This window comes from Mus caroli, unplaced genomic scaffold (assembly GCF_978045245.1).
Source record: "Mus caroli unplaced genomic scaffold, Mus_caroli_1 scaffold_17, whole genome shotgun sequence".
NCBI classification, from domain to species: domain Eukaryota; kingdom Metazoa; phylum Chordata; class Mammalia; order Rodentia; family Muridae; genus Mus; species Mus caroli.
In genome coordinates, this window is record NW_028227272.1 from 94,448,683 (window position 1) to 94,463,827 (window position 15,145).

The 15,145-nt window shown below is 45.7% G+C and overlaps 1 protein-coding gene across 1 annotated transcript in view; it reads left to right on the forward strand.

The window, feature by feature from the left end:
- The window catches only part of Bace2 (beta-secretase 2), an 80,540-nt gene that overhangs the window by 32,145 nt on the left and 33,250 nt on the right, over positions 1-15,145 (forward strand). Inside the window, exon 2 of the mRNA XM_021184823.3 lies at positions 12,082-12,170. Within this exon, the coding sequence (XP_021040482.1) occupies positions 12,082-12,170 (89 nt within the window). The remainder of the gene's footprint in view (positions 1-12,081; positions 12,171-15,145) is intronic.

Genomic DNA, 15,145 nt, shown 5'->3' on the forward strand with positions numbered 1-15,145 from the left:
GAAACCTGAAAAACAAAACCTCAATAGTGTGAAGGGAGCTTAAGCCCTTAAAAAGTAGACAGTGGAGATGCTTTCTAGATGTAAATATCTCCGGAAACCCCTAAAATATCGAACAGGCTCTTGGAGATTGGGAAGTGCTGGCTTGTCATCTTGGAAAGAAGAGGCTCAAGAAGCCACCATGTCTGTTCCCAGTGCCACCAAACTGAGGACAGGGTGTCTTTTGTCTTCTTAATATGAAAGTAGCTTAGTGAGGACTTTCTTTTCTGTGGGAAATAGATCCTTGTTTTTGTTGGCAGAGGTGAACAGAGTCTAGCCTTGTGACAGACACATGACCGTCAATGTCTGTCTATCTGCCTTTTATCTGTAGGCTCAGACCCTGCAAAGGAGTGTAACCTCATAGGCTCAGAGATGTTTTGCAGCCCCAGGGGTCCTCTGGAGAGAGGGCTCTTTGTTGTCTTCTGCAGAGCCTCCTGGTCTCATGTCCTCCCTCCCTAGAGAAAGTTGTGCAGTAGCTTAAGGAATAGACCAATCAGAGGGCCACATTCAGCCCCATTCACCTCCTCATACAAGGGGTTACCTGGGAAGCTGGGTGGATATGAGGCTGCTCATAGCATCTCTCCTTCTAGTCTAGGCTTCCTTTCTCTGTCCATGAGGCAGAATGACATTGAATCCATTAATGAAAGGGGCTTTGGACCTAGCCTAGCTGGCATTTCCTGTCCCTGGTCAGGCAGCATGAACTGCTATGTCATGTTCCTGGGACTTCAGAGGCTTGTCTATTGCAAATGGAGCCTGTGTTCTGTGTCTCTGTTCTCAGCATCCTCGGTGTCTGAGGGGAACTTTGGGGCACATTTAAGGACAGTAGGCTCAGAGGACTATTATCTATCTCTTTGCATAGTGAAAGCTGTCACGGTCTCCACTAGGTGTTTTAGATAGCTCACACAGGAACCATCTTAGCGAATGAAAAGTATGGAAAGTTGAATTCTTTTCTAGTTTGCTCCTCTGGTGCTATGATAAAAGCCCCTTGTGAAGGAAAGGTTTTATTTAATCTTATAGGTCACAATCAATTAGAACAGAGGTTCTCAGCCTGTGGGTCACAACCCCCACAGGGGTACCATAAAGGATATCCTGCATTTCAGATATGTATATTACAGTTCATAACAATAGCAAAATTGCAGCTATGAAGCATCAACGAAATAATTTTATGGCTGAGGGTTAGCCACAATACAAAGAACTATATTAAACAGTTGCAGTGTTAGGAAGTTTAAGAACCATTGCAATGTAGAGAAGTCAGGGCAGGGCCTCAAGAAGAGCAGATGTAGGAACAGTAGAGGGAGGTGCTTATTGGTTTATTCCCTGGCTTGCTCAGCTTTCCTTAACAACTCAGGCATACCTGCCTGGAGATGGTACTACTCACAGTGACTGGGCTTGCCTACATCAATTATAAAATGCCCCATAGGTATCTACAGGTCATTACAACAGAAGCAGTTCTCCAGCTGAGGTTCCCTCTTCCTAGAGGTGTCAAGTTGACAGCCCAGATTAGTCATCATGGGCTCTCTAGAGCAGGGATGGAACTTATGCAATTCCCCACAAATGGGAAATTACTCCCTCTCATGGGAGAGGGGTTACATAGGTATCCAGTTACCCATGGGTCCTGAATGTCCATCAGTAAAGATGAGTGTAGAAATAATTATTAATAAATTCTGGTAACGGGTTCACTACCCATTCCAATGGTTTATGTTCCTGAATGAAACACACACACACACACACACACACACAGAGAGAGAGAGAGAGAGAGAGAGAGAGAGAGAGAGACAGAGACAGAGACAGAGACAGAGAGAGAGAGAGAGAGAGAGAGAGAGAGAGAGAGAGAGAGACTTTATATTTTAATATGCCTTCAACAGCACAATAGCTGGGCCACTGCCTAAACTGCATGCAGTTAATCCCAGGTCATTACTTACTAATTCTAACTACTCTGGACCCAGTTGGGCAGCCCTCTGGGCCGCACTCTCCCAGCTCCTTCACATATCAGCCATGTCTCTCCGTCCTGCACTCTCCTCAGACATAGCATGTCTCCTCTCCTCCTCTGCTCCTGGTCCCAAGACTGGGAAATCCTAAAATCCTGCCTCTGTCTGTCCTCCCTAGCTATTGGTTGCTGGCATCTTGTTTACCAATCAGAACCAAGTGAGGGCAGGTTCCCAGAAGCTATGGGCAGACACTTGTAAGCAGTTTTGGAGGGAATGTAATTAGCATTCATATACAAGCTGTTACAGATGAGTATTTATAATTTTGTGTTTTTAATTTGTTTTTATATTTTTAAAACCAATTTGAGATGAAATTTACATATTATCTAACGTATCCATTTAGATGTATGCTCCAGGGTGTTTAGTGTGTACACACAACTGTATGGCCACCAAGTCAGCTTTAGAACAGTTTATCACTCAGAAGAAATGCCACAGCCATTCATGATTCCTCATTTTTCCAAGAAGAATCAACCTGGTGTGTATGCTGAAGGCTGGGACCCGTAAGGAATATAGTGGTAGGTTGGGAAGGAGTCATGGCCATACCACCCTACCATACATAAGCCCTAGCCATCTACCATTAAAGCAGAAGGTTCCACCCCCATTCACTCATCCATCCATCCTCTCTTCCATTCATCTATCCTCTGATTTTTTTAATAAGTACTATGGAATACTTGCTATGTCCAGGGCTCAGGATAGTAAGATGCCACTTGATATTGGGTGGGGAGAAGGAAGGAGACAAGAGATACTCTCACAGAAATGCTGGAATTACAATAGAGGAGACACATGGGCTCAATAGAGGTGTTGGCTAAGAGAGAGAAGAGCTAGATTCGCAGGAAATTTGGGTGATGGGAGCTTTGGCCAGCGTGGAGAAGGAAGAGCAGGCATTGTGACCACAGTACTCCTAGTGGTTGGATGATGTTCTAGAAGGAACTCAGTTGTCGTCCAGCTATGGACAAATGCTCCCCCCAACACAGGTCACTCCTGGAGGTTCTAAGGCACCCATCCCACTACTGCTTGCCACAGGACCAGACTGAGTCTCATGGGGAAATGGCTGAGTCCACCAGTCACAGCCAGCTGAGGACTTCTTGCCTGCCTCAGCCTCACAGCAGGGAGGAGGAGGTGTGGTAGATACCCTGATACAGTCATTTTTGGTAGTGAGGTCAGTTCTGTAAGAATTCCTCACACAATCATTTAGTGTCTTCAAGATGTGAAAGTTCAGCAAGGCACTTCTGTAGACACTCACGTGATTCTTAAGGACCACGGCTTAGAGAGTGTGTGTAGACCATAAAGATTATACAGCTAGTATCAGGCTAAGATAGGATTCAAATCCAGGCCTAATAGCCCCCAAATGATTTCTTTTAGAGTACACTTGCAGGATACATTGTGAGTCCAGAGCTGGAAAATGAATGTGAGTCTGTTAGTCAGTGGATTCTGTAAAGCAGACTCATTCCTGGGCATCGACTATAGGGTTGGTGTAGACTCTCTCCTAGAAATCCATCTTTTGTACTCCACATAACCAGAATGAATTATTCCTAAAGTTTCCCCAATCTCATAGTTTCCTGACCAGTAGCAAGAGGATGTGTGGATTTCCTCACCTCTTTAAGGCAAGCAGTGGCTCCATGTCCAGGACTGGGGTTTGGAACTCAAGATTTGAGTGACTTCTTAGGTCCTGAGAGCAAATTCCTTCTGCATCCTGAGTGTTGTTCTCTGCTCCAGAGTTTTTAGCCAGCCATCACGTGCTGATGCCAGACATTCCTCAGGAAAGCAGGACCCAGATAAAAATGCTGCAGCTGAGCCCCAACTTACATCACAGTTAGTAGCAGCTGGGGACCTGCGTTTCCTTCAGCATGAGTCTTCCTAGTAGGGACCCGGTGCCCCAAGAAGGAATCACTTGCACACCCAATCATGTGTGACATAGCCAGAATAAATTGTGTAACCAACCTGCCTCAGCAGAGTTCAGCAACATCTGGTTTATGTTAGGTGACACTCTTAGAAAATTATCTTTTATCCCTTCTTGGTTAAAAATAATAATACTTTGGGGTTGTAGAAAAATGGCATTTGGCAGTTGATTTTTTTTAATTTATTAATATGTGTTTAAGTCTAGGAGATTCATTGCTAGAATGGGCGCCTTGGAAGAACCTGACTAAGGAAATCAGTTCCTGCAACCCCCCTGATAAATGAGTGTAGGCAAACAGCCCTGCAGTGGGGCAGGAAGGTCATGGTGGGTACTGTTGCCTGGGCTGGCTGGCAGACTCCAGCAGATGGGCTAGTAATACAATTAGGAACCGTTGAGTTAAATGAGCCATTATTTAAATTATCTGCTGCTTTTGGTATCTATTAACCTGCTGGGAAAGAGACAGTGGTATCTGAGAAATCTCAGGCTCATCACTAATTGGATGAATCACCCAGTTTTTTCCCTTTACTGCCACATTTTACCTTATTGCAGCAATTAGCAAATGGCTCTCTGCGGGATTATTGCCCAATGCATCACTGAAGATTAGGAGGGGTGCAGGCAGGAAGACACACGCTGGTTTGCAGCAGGAGGCAAGCCTGTGGCTCCTCACATGGTGCTCATAACCATTCTTAATCTTTCCAGTCTGGTCTCCTGATTAAGGGACATTAGTTCTCATCGGAGGCTACAATAACAAACACCCAGGCTGGGTGCTTCTTTGCAGCATACAGCCATTTCTTGGGTGTCTGGTTCCTGGTTGTAGAAGCATCACCTTGAGACAACAGAAGGAGAGATACTCTGAGTGCTTTATAACAACACTAACTCCCATTTGTGAGCTTCCTTCTTAGGAACACCACTCACAAGCCCAGCTACTTATCCACCCAGCTAACCACTCACTCACCTACTGAAGGCCCTGCTCCTAAATGCTAAGACACCAAGGCTAAGTCTCAATACATGAAATGGGGCCAGAGCCCCAAACCTTTATGCCCTAATGGAATGAAAGGTGAAGTTTGAATCAATCTCCTGCTTGCTTCCCTTGTCCCTCATGTGGGCCTGTGTTAGGGAAAGTACCCTATACTGGGGCTGTCACCTGGAAAAATTAGACTTCAGTGTATTAACAATAGGCCAGGCCTTTGGGAATGGAGTCCTTACCGTGAAAGGATAGGAGAAGGGATACCTGTGACAGACAGGCAGGGCTACAGTGGAATGTTTCTTAAGCATCATGGGGATTGGTGCTCTCTGGAGGCCAAATGAGCAGAGGGCTCCAAGTGCACATGAGTTTGGAGCTCTTAGGTATCGAGTTAACTTTTCTGGTGCGTGTGTCTGTCAGAGGCCATATTTGTGCCAGAAGGTCTGGTGCCTGAGGCACCTCGACCCATGATGGTGGGGCCATGTGGCAGCTAGTCACATGAGAGTGAAAAGCAAGAATCTCAGGCCAGAAGCTGGGCTGTGCTATAAACTCTCAAGGCCTCCACTGGCCTGGGTCACCCAGTGAGGGACTTAGCTTCCCAAGATAGTGCCACTAGCTGGGGACCAAATTTTAGACACATGAGCTGGGGCAGGGAGATCCTTTTGTATTCAAAATGTAATACTCCTTTATTCTGAGCAATCTCTCTTCTCCCACAGCATACTCTAGGAATAAGCATCTTAGTGTTTCCTGAGTGGGGAGGTGACTTGTGGGGCCTTTCCTCTGAAATGACTGCACTTGAGCTGAGAAAACATGGCCTCAGTAGGCCTGGGCAGCAGTAAGAAATGGTTGGGATCACACAACAGTTCCTGTTTGGGTTGGTTTCCTCCCTCCTTGTGTTCTCTGCTTCCACTGAGGGAGGAAAGAGAGCAGGAGGGCAGACATAAGGATGTGGGGATGAAAGAGCCGTGTTCATAGGAGCCTGCGGAGGCTAGGAGGAATTCCAGATCCCGGAAAAGGGTGGAATAGCAACTCAGAAAGCTACCATCACTAGGGCCATTGTGCCGAAGACAATAGCCTTGCCTGGGCCTAGACCTGCAGGAGAGGTCAGGATTAATGTGGAATGCCAGGCTTCCTGGCAGCACACAGAAAGAACAGGACTCTGGAGCAGGCTGGCATCTCACATGCTTCCTGACTGCTGTTGGGTCCACGGTTGCCAGTGAAACCCCAAAGACATTCGTGCAGTAGCCTAGCAATGGCCATAGGAGACAACCATTCTTGTTCAGGAATCTGTGGCTTTTATTGTCTATAACTTTTTAATGATCAACAAACAGTATTTCTCACTGCTCTGTCTCCAGTTATTGTTTTTAGGTGACTTGTTTCTTGCATAACAGCCTCTCTTCTTTCAGAGGTCTGACATTCCCTGGCTGCCTCAGTAGACACTCCCAAGGGCCCAGGGCTTTGCTACTTCTTCTCTACCCTTCTACCTAAGCAACTTCAAACATCATTTCACAACCAGAATCCAGGAGCACCCTGGTCTGTTGGTTATACATGTGAGCTGGGGGCAGAACTGATGGGTGTTTCTGCTGGTCAACCAGAGTGAGGGACTTAAGACATGTTCCTGATAGGCAGCCAGAGAGAGGGGGTAGGGAGTGGGAGTTATCTACAAATAGATAACAAAAGATAAAAAAAAGTGGCAAACTTCTGTCTTCTTCCTCATACTTTTGACTGGAAACAAAGGCCTAAATGTCTGGCGGGCTTTTTTTCATACCAGTAGAGCCTCTCAAGGCCAGACAGAGACATGCTTACCTCAAAATTGTGAGCCTATCAGCCTCCCTGTCTTTGTTCAAACTGACAAACTCTAAATAGGGGAGGGGAACCCCTTAAATACCCTTAGCACACACCCCCAACCTTCAAGGAACAAAACAGATTCTGCATTCCCAAGACTCTCTCTGCAGAGAGTCCATCTGTATGCCTGTATATGTGTGTGTGTGTGTGTGTGTGTGTGTGTGTGTGTGTGTGTGAGAGAGAGAGAGAGAGAGAGAGAGAGAGAGAGAGAGAGAGAGAGAGAGAGAGGGAGAGGGAGAGGGAGAGGGAGAGAGAGAGAGAGAGAGAGAGAGAGAGAGAGAGAGAGAGAGAGAGAGATCTCCCCTACTGCTATTTACTGTACTTGATAATTTTCCTGGCTTTAATTTTTTTTTAAAAAAAAATCATTTATTTATTTTATGTATGTGAGTACACTGTATCTCTTCAGAGACACCAGAAGAGGGCATCAGATCCCATTACAGATGGTTGTGAGTCACCATGTGGTTGCTAGGAATTGAACTCAGGACCTCTGGAGAGCAGCCAGTGCTCTTACCCTGAGCCATCTCTCCAGCCCATTTAACTTCTTAACTGATAGAGCAAAACCCAATCAAGATGCCTAGATAGTAACCAGTAGCCTTGGCACTGAACAGGCTGCATTTTAAAGCCACTTCCCAGAATGAGCTTTGCTGCTTCCACATGCTCTCTGTATATGACTTTTGTCCCTGTGTTCCCATTAAGCTAGCAAAGAATGGGTCACAGAAGCCAGTTCTTCAGGCAGTGAGTAGACTCAGAATCAGTCATCTTGAAGAAGAACGTGATGGAGTGACAGATGTCTAGAGCAAATTGTGGCAACTGTCACAGCAGAGCAAATGGGAAAATATCATTCTAACAGTGTGAGGATTAGGGATTAGGGCTATAGAAAAGCAGCCAAAGAGGCAGGAAAGATGCTTCCCACACTGGGAACTTCTTGAGGGGAGCTTTGCCTACATCTCACTTTGGTTGTCCAGCTCCCACTACTATAAGAATGAGCGTGTGCTATTTCATGCCACCCAGTTTCTGGGAATTTGTTATGGCTGCCAGTGGAACAATGAGCCCAATGTCTCAGGAGAGTTGAACCAGGCCTATCTGTATTAAGATGCTCAATAAACATCTGGGGCTTTGTGGCTAAGGAAAGAATTCTTCAGGTATCCAAGTGGAAAAGAAAAGCACTGTATAATGAGGAAAAGTAAGAGAGGCCTTGGATTTTTCATTAGGTGCTGGGTGTTGAAAGACCCTGGAAAATATCCATAATGTGAGGAGTCCACAAATGTCATCCAAGTCTACAAAACCCAAGCAAGACATCACTCCAGTGTGAAGACCTCAGTAGGCATCTAGGAATGTGGACATGCCAGGAGAAGATGGCACCCATCCTGGAGTACAGGCTGAGCTCCCCTGAGAGGACCTCAGGACACAGCACAGAAGTTGGCCATTTGTGGGCTCGGTGAGACAGGAGGTGCTAAACTTACTTCCTTGTAGGATGCCTCAGCTATTGTGGGAAATACAGTTCTCAAGAGCCAACCCCTGAGCCAGTGAGATGGTTCCATAGGGGCCATTGTTCTTGTTGCCAAGCAAATAACCTGAGATTCATCCCTGGTACCCACATGATGGGAGAGGAGAAGCAACATTCACAGAGAAGTGTGTCTTAGTCGGTGTTCTAGTGCTGTGAAGAGACACCATGACCATAGCAGCTCCTAGAAAGGAAAGCATTCAAGTAGGACTTGCTTCCAGTTCAGAGGTTTGGTCCATTGTCATCATGGTGGAAAGCAAGGTGGCATGCAGGCAGACATGGTACTGAAGAGAAGATGAGAATTCTGTGTCATGATTTGCAGAGAGAGAGAGAGAGAGAGAGAGAGAGAGAGAGAGAGAGAGAGAGAGAGAGAGAGACTAGATAGTCCTGGCTTGAGCATTTGAAACCCCAAAGCTTACCCCCAGTGACACATTTTCATCATCAAGGCCACATCTCCTAACCTATATCCAAGTAACACCACTCCCTAATGACTAAGCATTCAAATCTATGAGCCTATGGGGAACATTTCTATTTAATCCACCACACATACACACATATATGTGTATATATATATATATATATATATATATATATATATATATATATATGGCTCAGCAGTTAAGTAAGTGTGCTTGCTGATCATCCAGAGGAGCCAAACACAGCTCCCAGCACCCTTGTCAGTTAGCTTACAACAACCTGTATCTCCAGCTCCAGGAGATCCAATACACTCTCCTGGCTTCTGTGGGTACACCCACACACACACACACACACACACACACACCTATTTTTTTAATGTGGGACTAGGGAGATGGCTAGGTTGGTAAAGTCCTATGTAGGCATGAGGACCTAAGTTTGGATCCCTCACTCCCACATAAAAATCTGGGCACAGTAGTGCACATTTATAACTCCAGCACTTGGAAGGTGGGTAGTGGAGACAGGCAAATCCCTGGAACTGATAACCCAGCCAGCCTAGCTGAGTCAAAGTACCCCCAGTTCAGTGAGAGACCCTGTCTCGAAAACTAATGGAGAAAACAATTGGCAAAGATACCTCTGTTCGTGTGTGTGTGTGTGTGTGTGTGTGTGTGTACACCCATGCACACATGTACACACACAGATTTTGTTTGGGTTGACCACATTCAGACTTCTTGTCCTTAATCCATAAATAATATACCTGTTTTAATAGAATTTACATTGTGCTAGATACTAACTATGAAGAAGCAGTGTCATGTGTCACATAGGGACACAGGGTCCTGGGATCATGGATCAACCTGGTGGTCTATTGCTGTATTGCTATGAAGAAACACCATGACTACAGCAGCTCTTATAAAGGTCAACCTGGTGATCAGCAGAGCTGGTGTGGCATGAGGTGAAGTTTACTGGAGACAAGCTTAGCATTCGCACACACTCTGGCACACTGAAAGAATTGACAGGCTTTGACTTAACAGGACCTAGGTGGTCCCTAGCTGTGAGCAGACTGAGGGAGAAGGTAGAAAGACCACTTAGAAAGAAGTGACAATGACATGGGCCAAGGTGTTTCCCTTGTATCACTCATGTGGCATTGTAGGGAGGGAGAGGAGCTCACTGAAGATTTACCCTGAGCAAATGTTACAGAACTATGTTAACTTAGATGGCAAAATCCTGTGGATCTGGCAGATTCCTTTCTGACTATGTATATTTATTTCCTGGATGCTACCTCTCCTGTCACGTGGCATCCCCTGTCCTCCTGTCTTTATGAGAGTTTTCTCTCAAAGAGAATGCCAGTCAGACTGCATTAGAACCTAATGTCTCCATCTTAACATGATCACCTCTGACTGATTTCTAAACATGGTTCCACTCACAGAGACTGGAGTTAGACCTAATACCTGCAGTGGGGAGAAATACAGGTAGAGATGTTGGATAAGAAAAGCCCAAGCCTAGGGGTAGGTAAATCTGGGATCATTAGCACAGTAAAAGCAAGCAAAAACTCCACAGAGCCCCTGATGGCCTGAGAGAAGGCACAACAGAAACTTCTGCAGACTTGGAAGAACGCCAGACAGAGAGGGAGGTCACCAGAAAAAGGAAAACTGGGCAAGGGTGGTATCCTGGAGTTAGGAGAAGGAAGGGAAACTGAACCAAGTTAGAGATAGAAAGTTATGGGCCTGGCCAAAGCTGAGGGTGCTCTAATTGTTGAATAGAGGTCTTGGGTTAAAAACTTGCCTGCCTAATAGCATTTTCTGTAGCTTGTATAACTGGATGTTCAAACCTTAGAGACTTTAACTGCTTATTCTGTGCTTGATTCTAAAGTCTGTGTTTACTTACTAAACAGTCCATGTTTGGACTGAGGTTGGATGCTAGGCAGATAGCACACTCCACCCCTTGAGGAGCCATTGTTTACTGGAGATATGGGTCAAACAATTAACATACAGGGCAACAGCTTAGTGCCATTAGCCACCAGGAACTGCAAATTAGATAGCATTCTACACCCACTAGAATGGCTGAAAAAGAAAATAGGGCCACTAGCTTTCTGAGAGGGCATGGAGCAAGTGAACTCAGTGGACCATAACACATTGCCACAGGGGTACAACTTGTGCATCTGGGCTTGAGAACTCCATTTCTTTTTATTTAAAGGGCATCTACCCTTTGACCAAGCAGGTTTCATTCCCAAGAGAAATAGAAACACATCCACAAAAAGACAGAAATGTCCAGGCAGCCTTATCTATCATAAGGCACCACCGCTTCCCTCAAGAGAGACAGAGACAAGCAGCCTGGTGGTAGAAAGAAAAGAACAGATACTCCACAGTGTGTAAGAGTCTCAATGCGACTGGGCCAAAATAGAAGAAAACTACATGGTTCCAGAATGTTCAAGAACAGAGGAAATTCACCCCTTCTAATAGAAGACAGAAACTGGTATCTCCCAGGAAAGAGGGGCAAAGAGGACATTTAGGGATAATCAGGGTTTTAGGAATGCCTTGGCAATGGGCACAGAACCTATCCAAACTCATCATCAGACTTCTGGCAATTTGAGCTTTTGTTTATTAGAGATGGGGTCTTACTGTGTAGCCAGACTAGGCTATCCTCCAACTCAACACCCCGCTTTTCTGGTCTCTGTACTGTTGAGACTGCAGACATCTACCATCACCGTCTTTTCATTATACCAAAATTAGACTTTAATAAAGCTAGAAAAGAGGCACCTGTTTGCTGGACTCAAAGCTCAGTGGTTAAGAGCAGTGACTGCTCTTGCAGAGGACTCAGGTTCAGTTCACAGCATTCACATGGCAGCTCACAAACATCTGTAATTCCAGGGATTCTGACACCCTCTTCTGAACTCCACAGGCACCAGCACATATGTGGTGCATTTAAGACATGCAGGCAAAATACACATGAAGTAGAAACACATTCTTTCATAAGGACGTACTTATGATGGGTATCTTCAGAGACTCAGCAGGGAGATGGAGTAAAAACCAGTAACAAGAAGGCTCCTGGGGAAAGGATACCACAGTGGATTTGATACTCCAAGAAATATTTGGAAAAGCAAGGTATTTCTGGCCAGGGATGAACCTGTGCAAAATTCCAGAAGTGACTAAAGAACTGGCCATATTATTGAGTATTAGTGACTCAAAATGTCCCCTGTTTCACAAACCTGTCTGGAAGGCTCCTGAGGTATCTGAGGCAAATCCCACTTGTTTCTTGCAGCAGCATCTTCCAGGGCTGTGGAATGTTTTCCATATGACTTTATACATTTATATTTTCTAACATTTCTCCCTAAATCAGTATGGATATTAGTTTTTACTGATTAATAAGTTGTTGTGCTTCATACTTCTACAAATAATTTGAAGCTTTCCAATTTTTTTTTCTCCTTAAAAAACAAAAGGTACAGATTCTTGTGGACACTGGAAGCAGTAACTTCGCTGTGGCAGGTGCCCCACATTCCTACATAGACACCTACTTTGACTCAGAGAGGTGAGTGGCTTACACACAGCTGCAGGGGCTGGCCTAGTGGAGAGGGCTGGATTGGCATCTTTGAGAATGTACTGGAACAAAACAGCCAGAAGGCCATCTGTCTCATTTCTCAGGAGCTGTATTCATGTGTGCATGTTTGTATATCTGTCTGTGTATGCGTGCATGTGTGTGTGTGTGTGTGTGTACTAATGCACACAACGTATGCACATCTTCTGGAGAATTTGTATCTGGTTATGCTAATAGCCTTGGGGAGATTACCTTATGAAATTTCAAGTGTAACACATTCCTTGTTTACACAGAACCTGCACTTCACAGTGTGGAAAGTTGTTGGAGAGGAAGTCTACCCACATGTGGCCCACCCACGTGTGTCCCACCCTCTACTTATCAGGATCCACCTAGGTGGCAGGAATGACAGGGTCCCTTATTTGTACAGCTGAAGAGAGGACAGGGACTGCCTGTACCAGGTGGCACCTCATAACACCTCTGTGCATTAGTGCTGGCCTCTCCCTCAAGGAACACAGAGCTTCCGTGTGGCATGTGTGTGGGGTGGATGGAGTTGCTTTGTGTGTGCCCATGTGCCAGCAGGTTGGGTTTGGTGCTTTTGCTGTCCCCTCCTGGTCACACTGGTGGTTTACAATGGCCTCTGTATCTGTACATCCACCATGCCCCTCCCATCACCGCCTCTGGACTTCAGCACAGTATTGCTCCAGATCATTCCCGTTTAACACTGTAGCCTGGGAAGAGAAGGAGCAAGGAGTCTTCCTGAAGTCTAGTTTCCAGACTTTAGCATTGTACAAATGCCTTGCAATGAGATCAAAAGGCCATTTAAATACCCCATACATAATTCTTACGAGTTTGAGGTAGTGCAAGTGTTAGTTACACATCCAATCCAAAAAACGTGCAGTGCCCTCAAACCTGAAACACTTTGAGCAACCACATGATTCTGCAAATGTCAAGTTCCACTACAGACCTCAGGTCAGTCACATCACAAATGCACCAAAAATACTGTGTACAGTGACCTTAAGGTCACTTGTGTAAGGTATGCGTGACACAAGTGAGGTTTTCATCTAGGTGTAGGTGCCCTTTCCCAGGTATCTCAGTATGTATGTGCAAACACTCCAGAGAACCTGAATCTGAAGTACTTCTTGTCCCAAGTATTGGGGAAAATCTACACCAGCCTGGATGAGGGTCGGGAATGAGGTGGTATGAGTAAGGTATGAGTATACCAATGAGAGACATGTGGAGGATGCTGGATGCTGCACACCAGTGTGTGAATGTGGGCTCAATGGGACACTGACCCCGAAGAGGCCATTTGGGCAACTGGTTTAGACTGGTTACTGGGTTACTTTGGGTGGTTGATGGGATTTTCCAAAGTGAAGAACAATCCTCATGAGATTAGAAATAAAACATCATGTGCCTTCATTTACATATTAGTTAAGGCTCCAATGTATGCTAACTCTGCCTGGAGGCCCCCAGGCTCAGATAAATAAATAGCTTTCCACCCACACTCATGCCATGGAACTTCAGGAAGCCCTGTGGCAGGCAGATGGTTCTGGGTTTTAAGGGATGCCCTGCCTCTTCTAGGATTGCACCATTTCTGACACTGATCTATCAGTGACCCCAAACAGGGCAGCAGACCAAGAAGTCCCAGCTCATAGATCTGGAGCAGATGCACAGCCCACACCCATCCCTGTAGCAGTGTAGAGTTCCAGTCCTTATCACAGACCTGTTGGCCTAAGATCCAGAAGAAGGGAGCAGTAAAACTGGAACTGGTGTACATTAGGGTGGTGTGGACACAGGTGCTTATGGTACAGTGCAAAGTTAGGGTCCTACCACAAGGCAACCACCTGCAGCCTCTTGGCAGCTTCATTTTCAGCTCCATTGGGGCCAAAGTGCACCCAGGGATCCTTTGACAGGACAAAAGAAACATGCTAGGGTAAATAGAAGTCACCATTGCTGAAGCTGTGTACTCTATCACTGTGTTAGTTGGTCAGCTGTGGACAGCCATGGCAGCTTTCTCACCGACCCCCTGCTGTGTGTGTTGTGCCAATGAGCCTTGGTTCTCATTCAGGCTCCAGCAGGACATGTTGTTTTGCTTTCCTCCTTCAGGGGAACTCTGTGCCTCTAGCCAGGTGTGTGGGAGGTGGGCAGAAATTCCCCCTTTATCCTGTGCAGTAAACAGGGCTTCTCAAACTTGCCTTCATCTGAGTCAATATGAATTCCTGGGCTTTCCACTGCTGCTGTGACCAGTCATCCTTCCTCCCTGTTAAGCCCACAAAAGGGCATAGACACCCCCTCAGCTGTGCCACCTCAGATCTATTTCCCTGGCTTTTAAGTAAATAAAACGAGAAACAGCAGAACACACCCAGGTCTAGAAAAAGCAAGGCTTCCCTCTGTGCTCTGTCTCTGCCATTACTGTCTTCTCCTGGCTGGGCCTGGGAGGACTGGGAGAGGGAATCTGTGCTTAGAGTCAGCAGAGACATAATTATTATAAGGAATATGTGCTCTCCATATAAATTATCATTTGTAGTTTGCTGATGTTGGCCGTTGTGAGGTTTTTTTCAACCTCTGAGTCTGATGGAAGCCAGAGAACAGTGTCTTTCCTTCTGGATCTCTGACAAAGGTGCCTTTGTGGAGATGTTGGGCCCTGCCCTGTGATGTTTGAGTATCGAGTTGGCCCTCAGATTTCTTTGTTATAATAAGGCTCCTGGCTGGGCTTAGCAGCCTCTGATATAAACCCCCAGCCTTCCTATGTTCAGGTTTTATACTTCCTGAAGCATTGTGCAGTAATTGGAGATTGGGCTCAGGGTTCTCTGAAAAGACCTCTTTGATTTATAGAAGACGATGGGCCACTATGAGTCATTTGTGTGGCTTGTCACCGTCATGAGCCCTCTTTGCAGCTGTTGAATGCCACAGTGTATAACTATGCAGCAAAAGGGAAAGGGCTGCATGCTTTTCAAATGCATTTTCTTTTC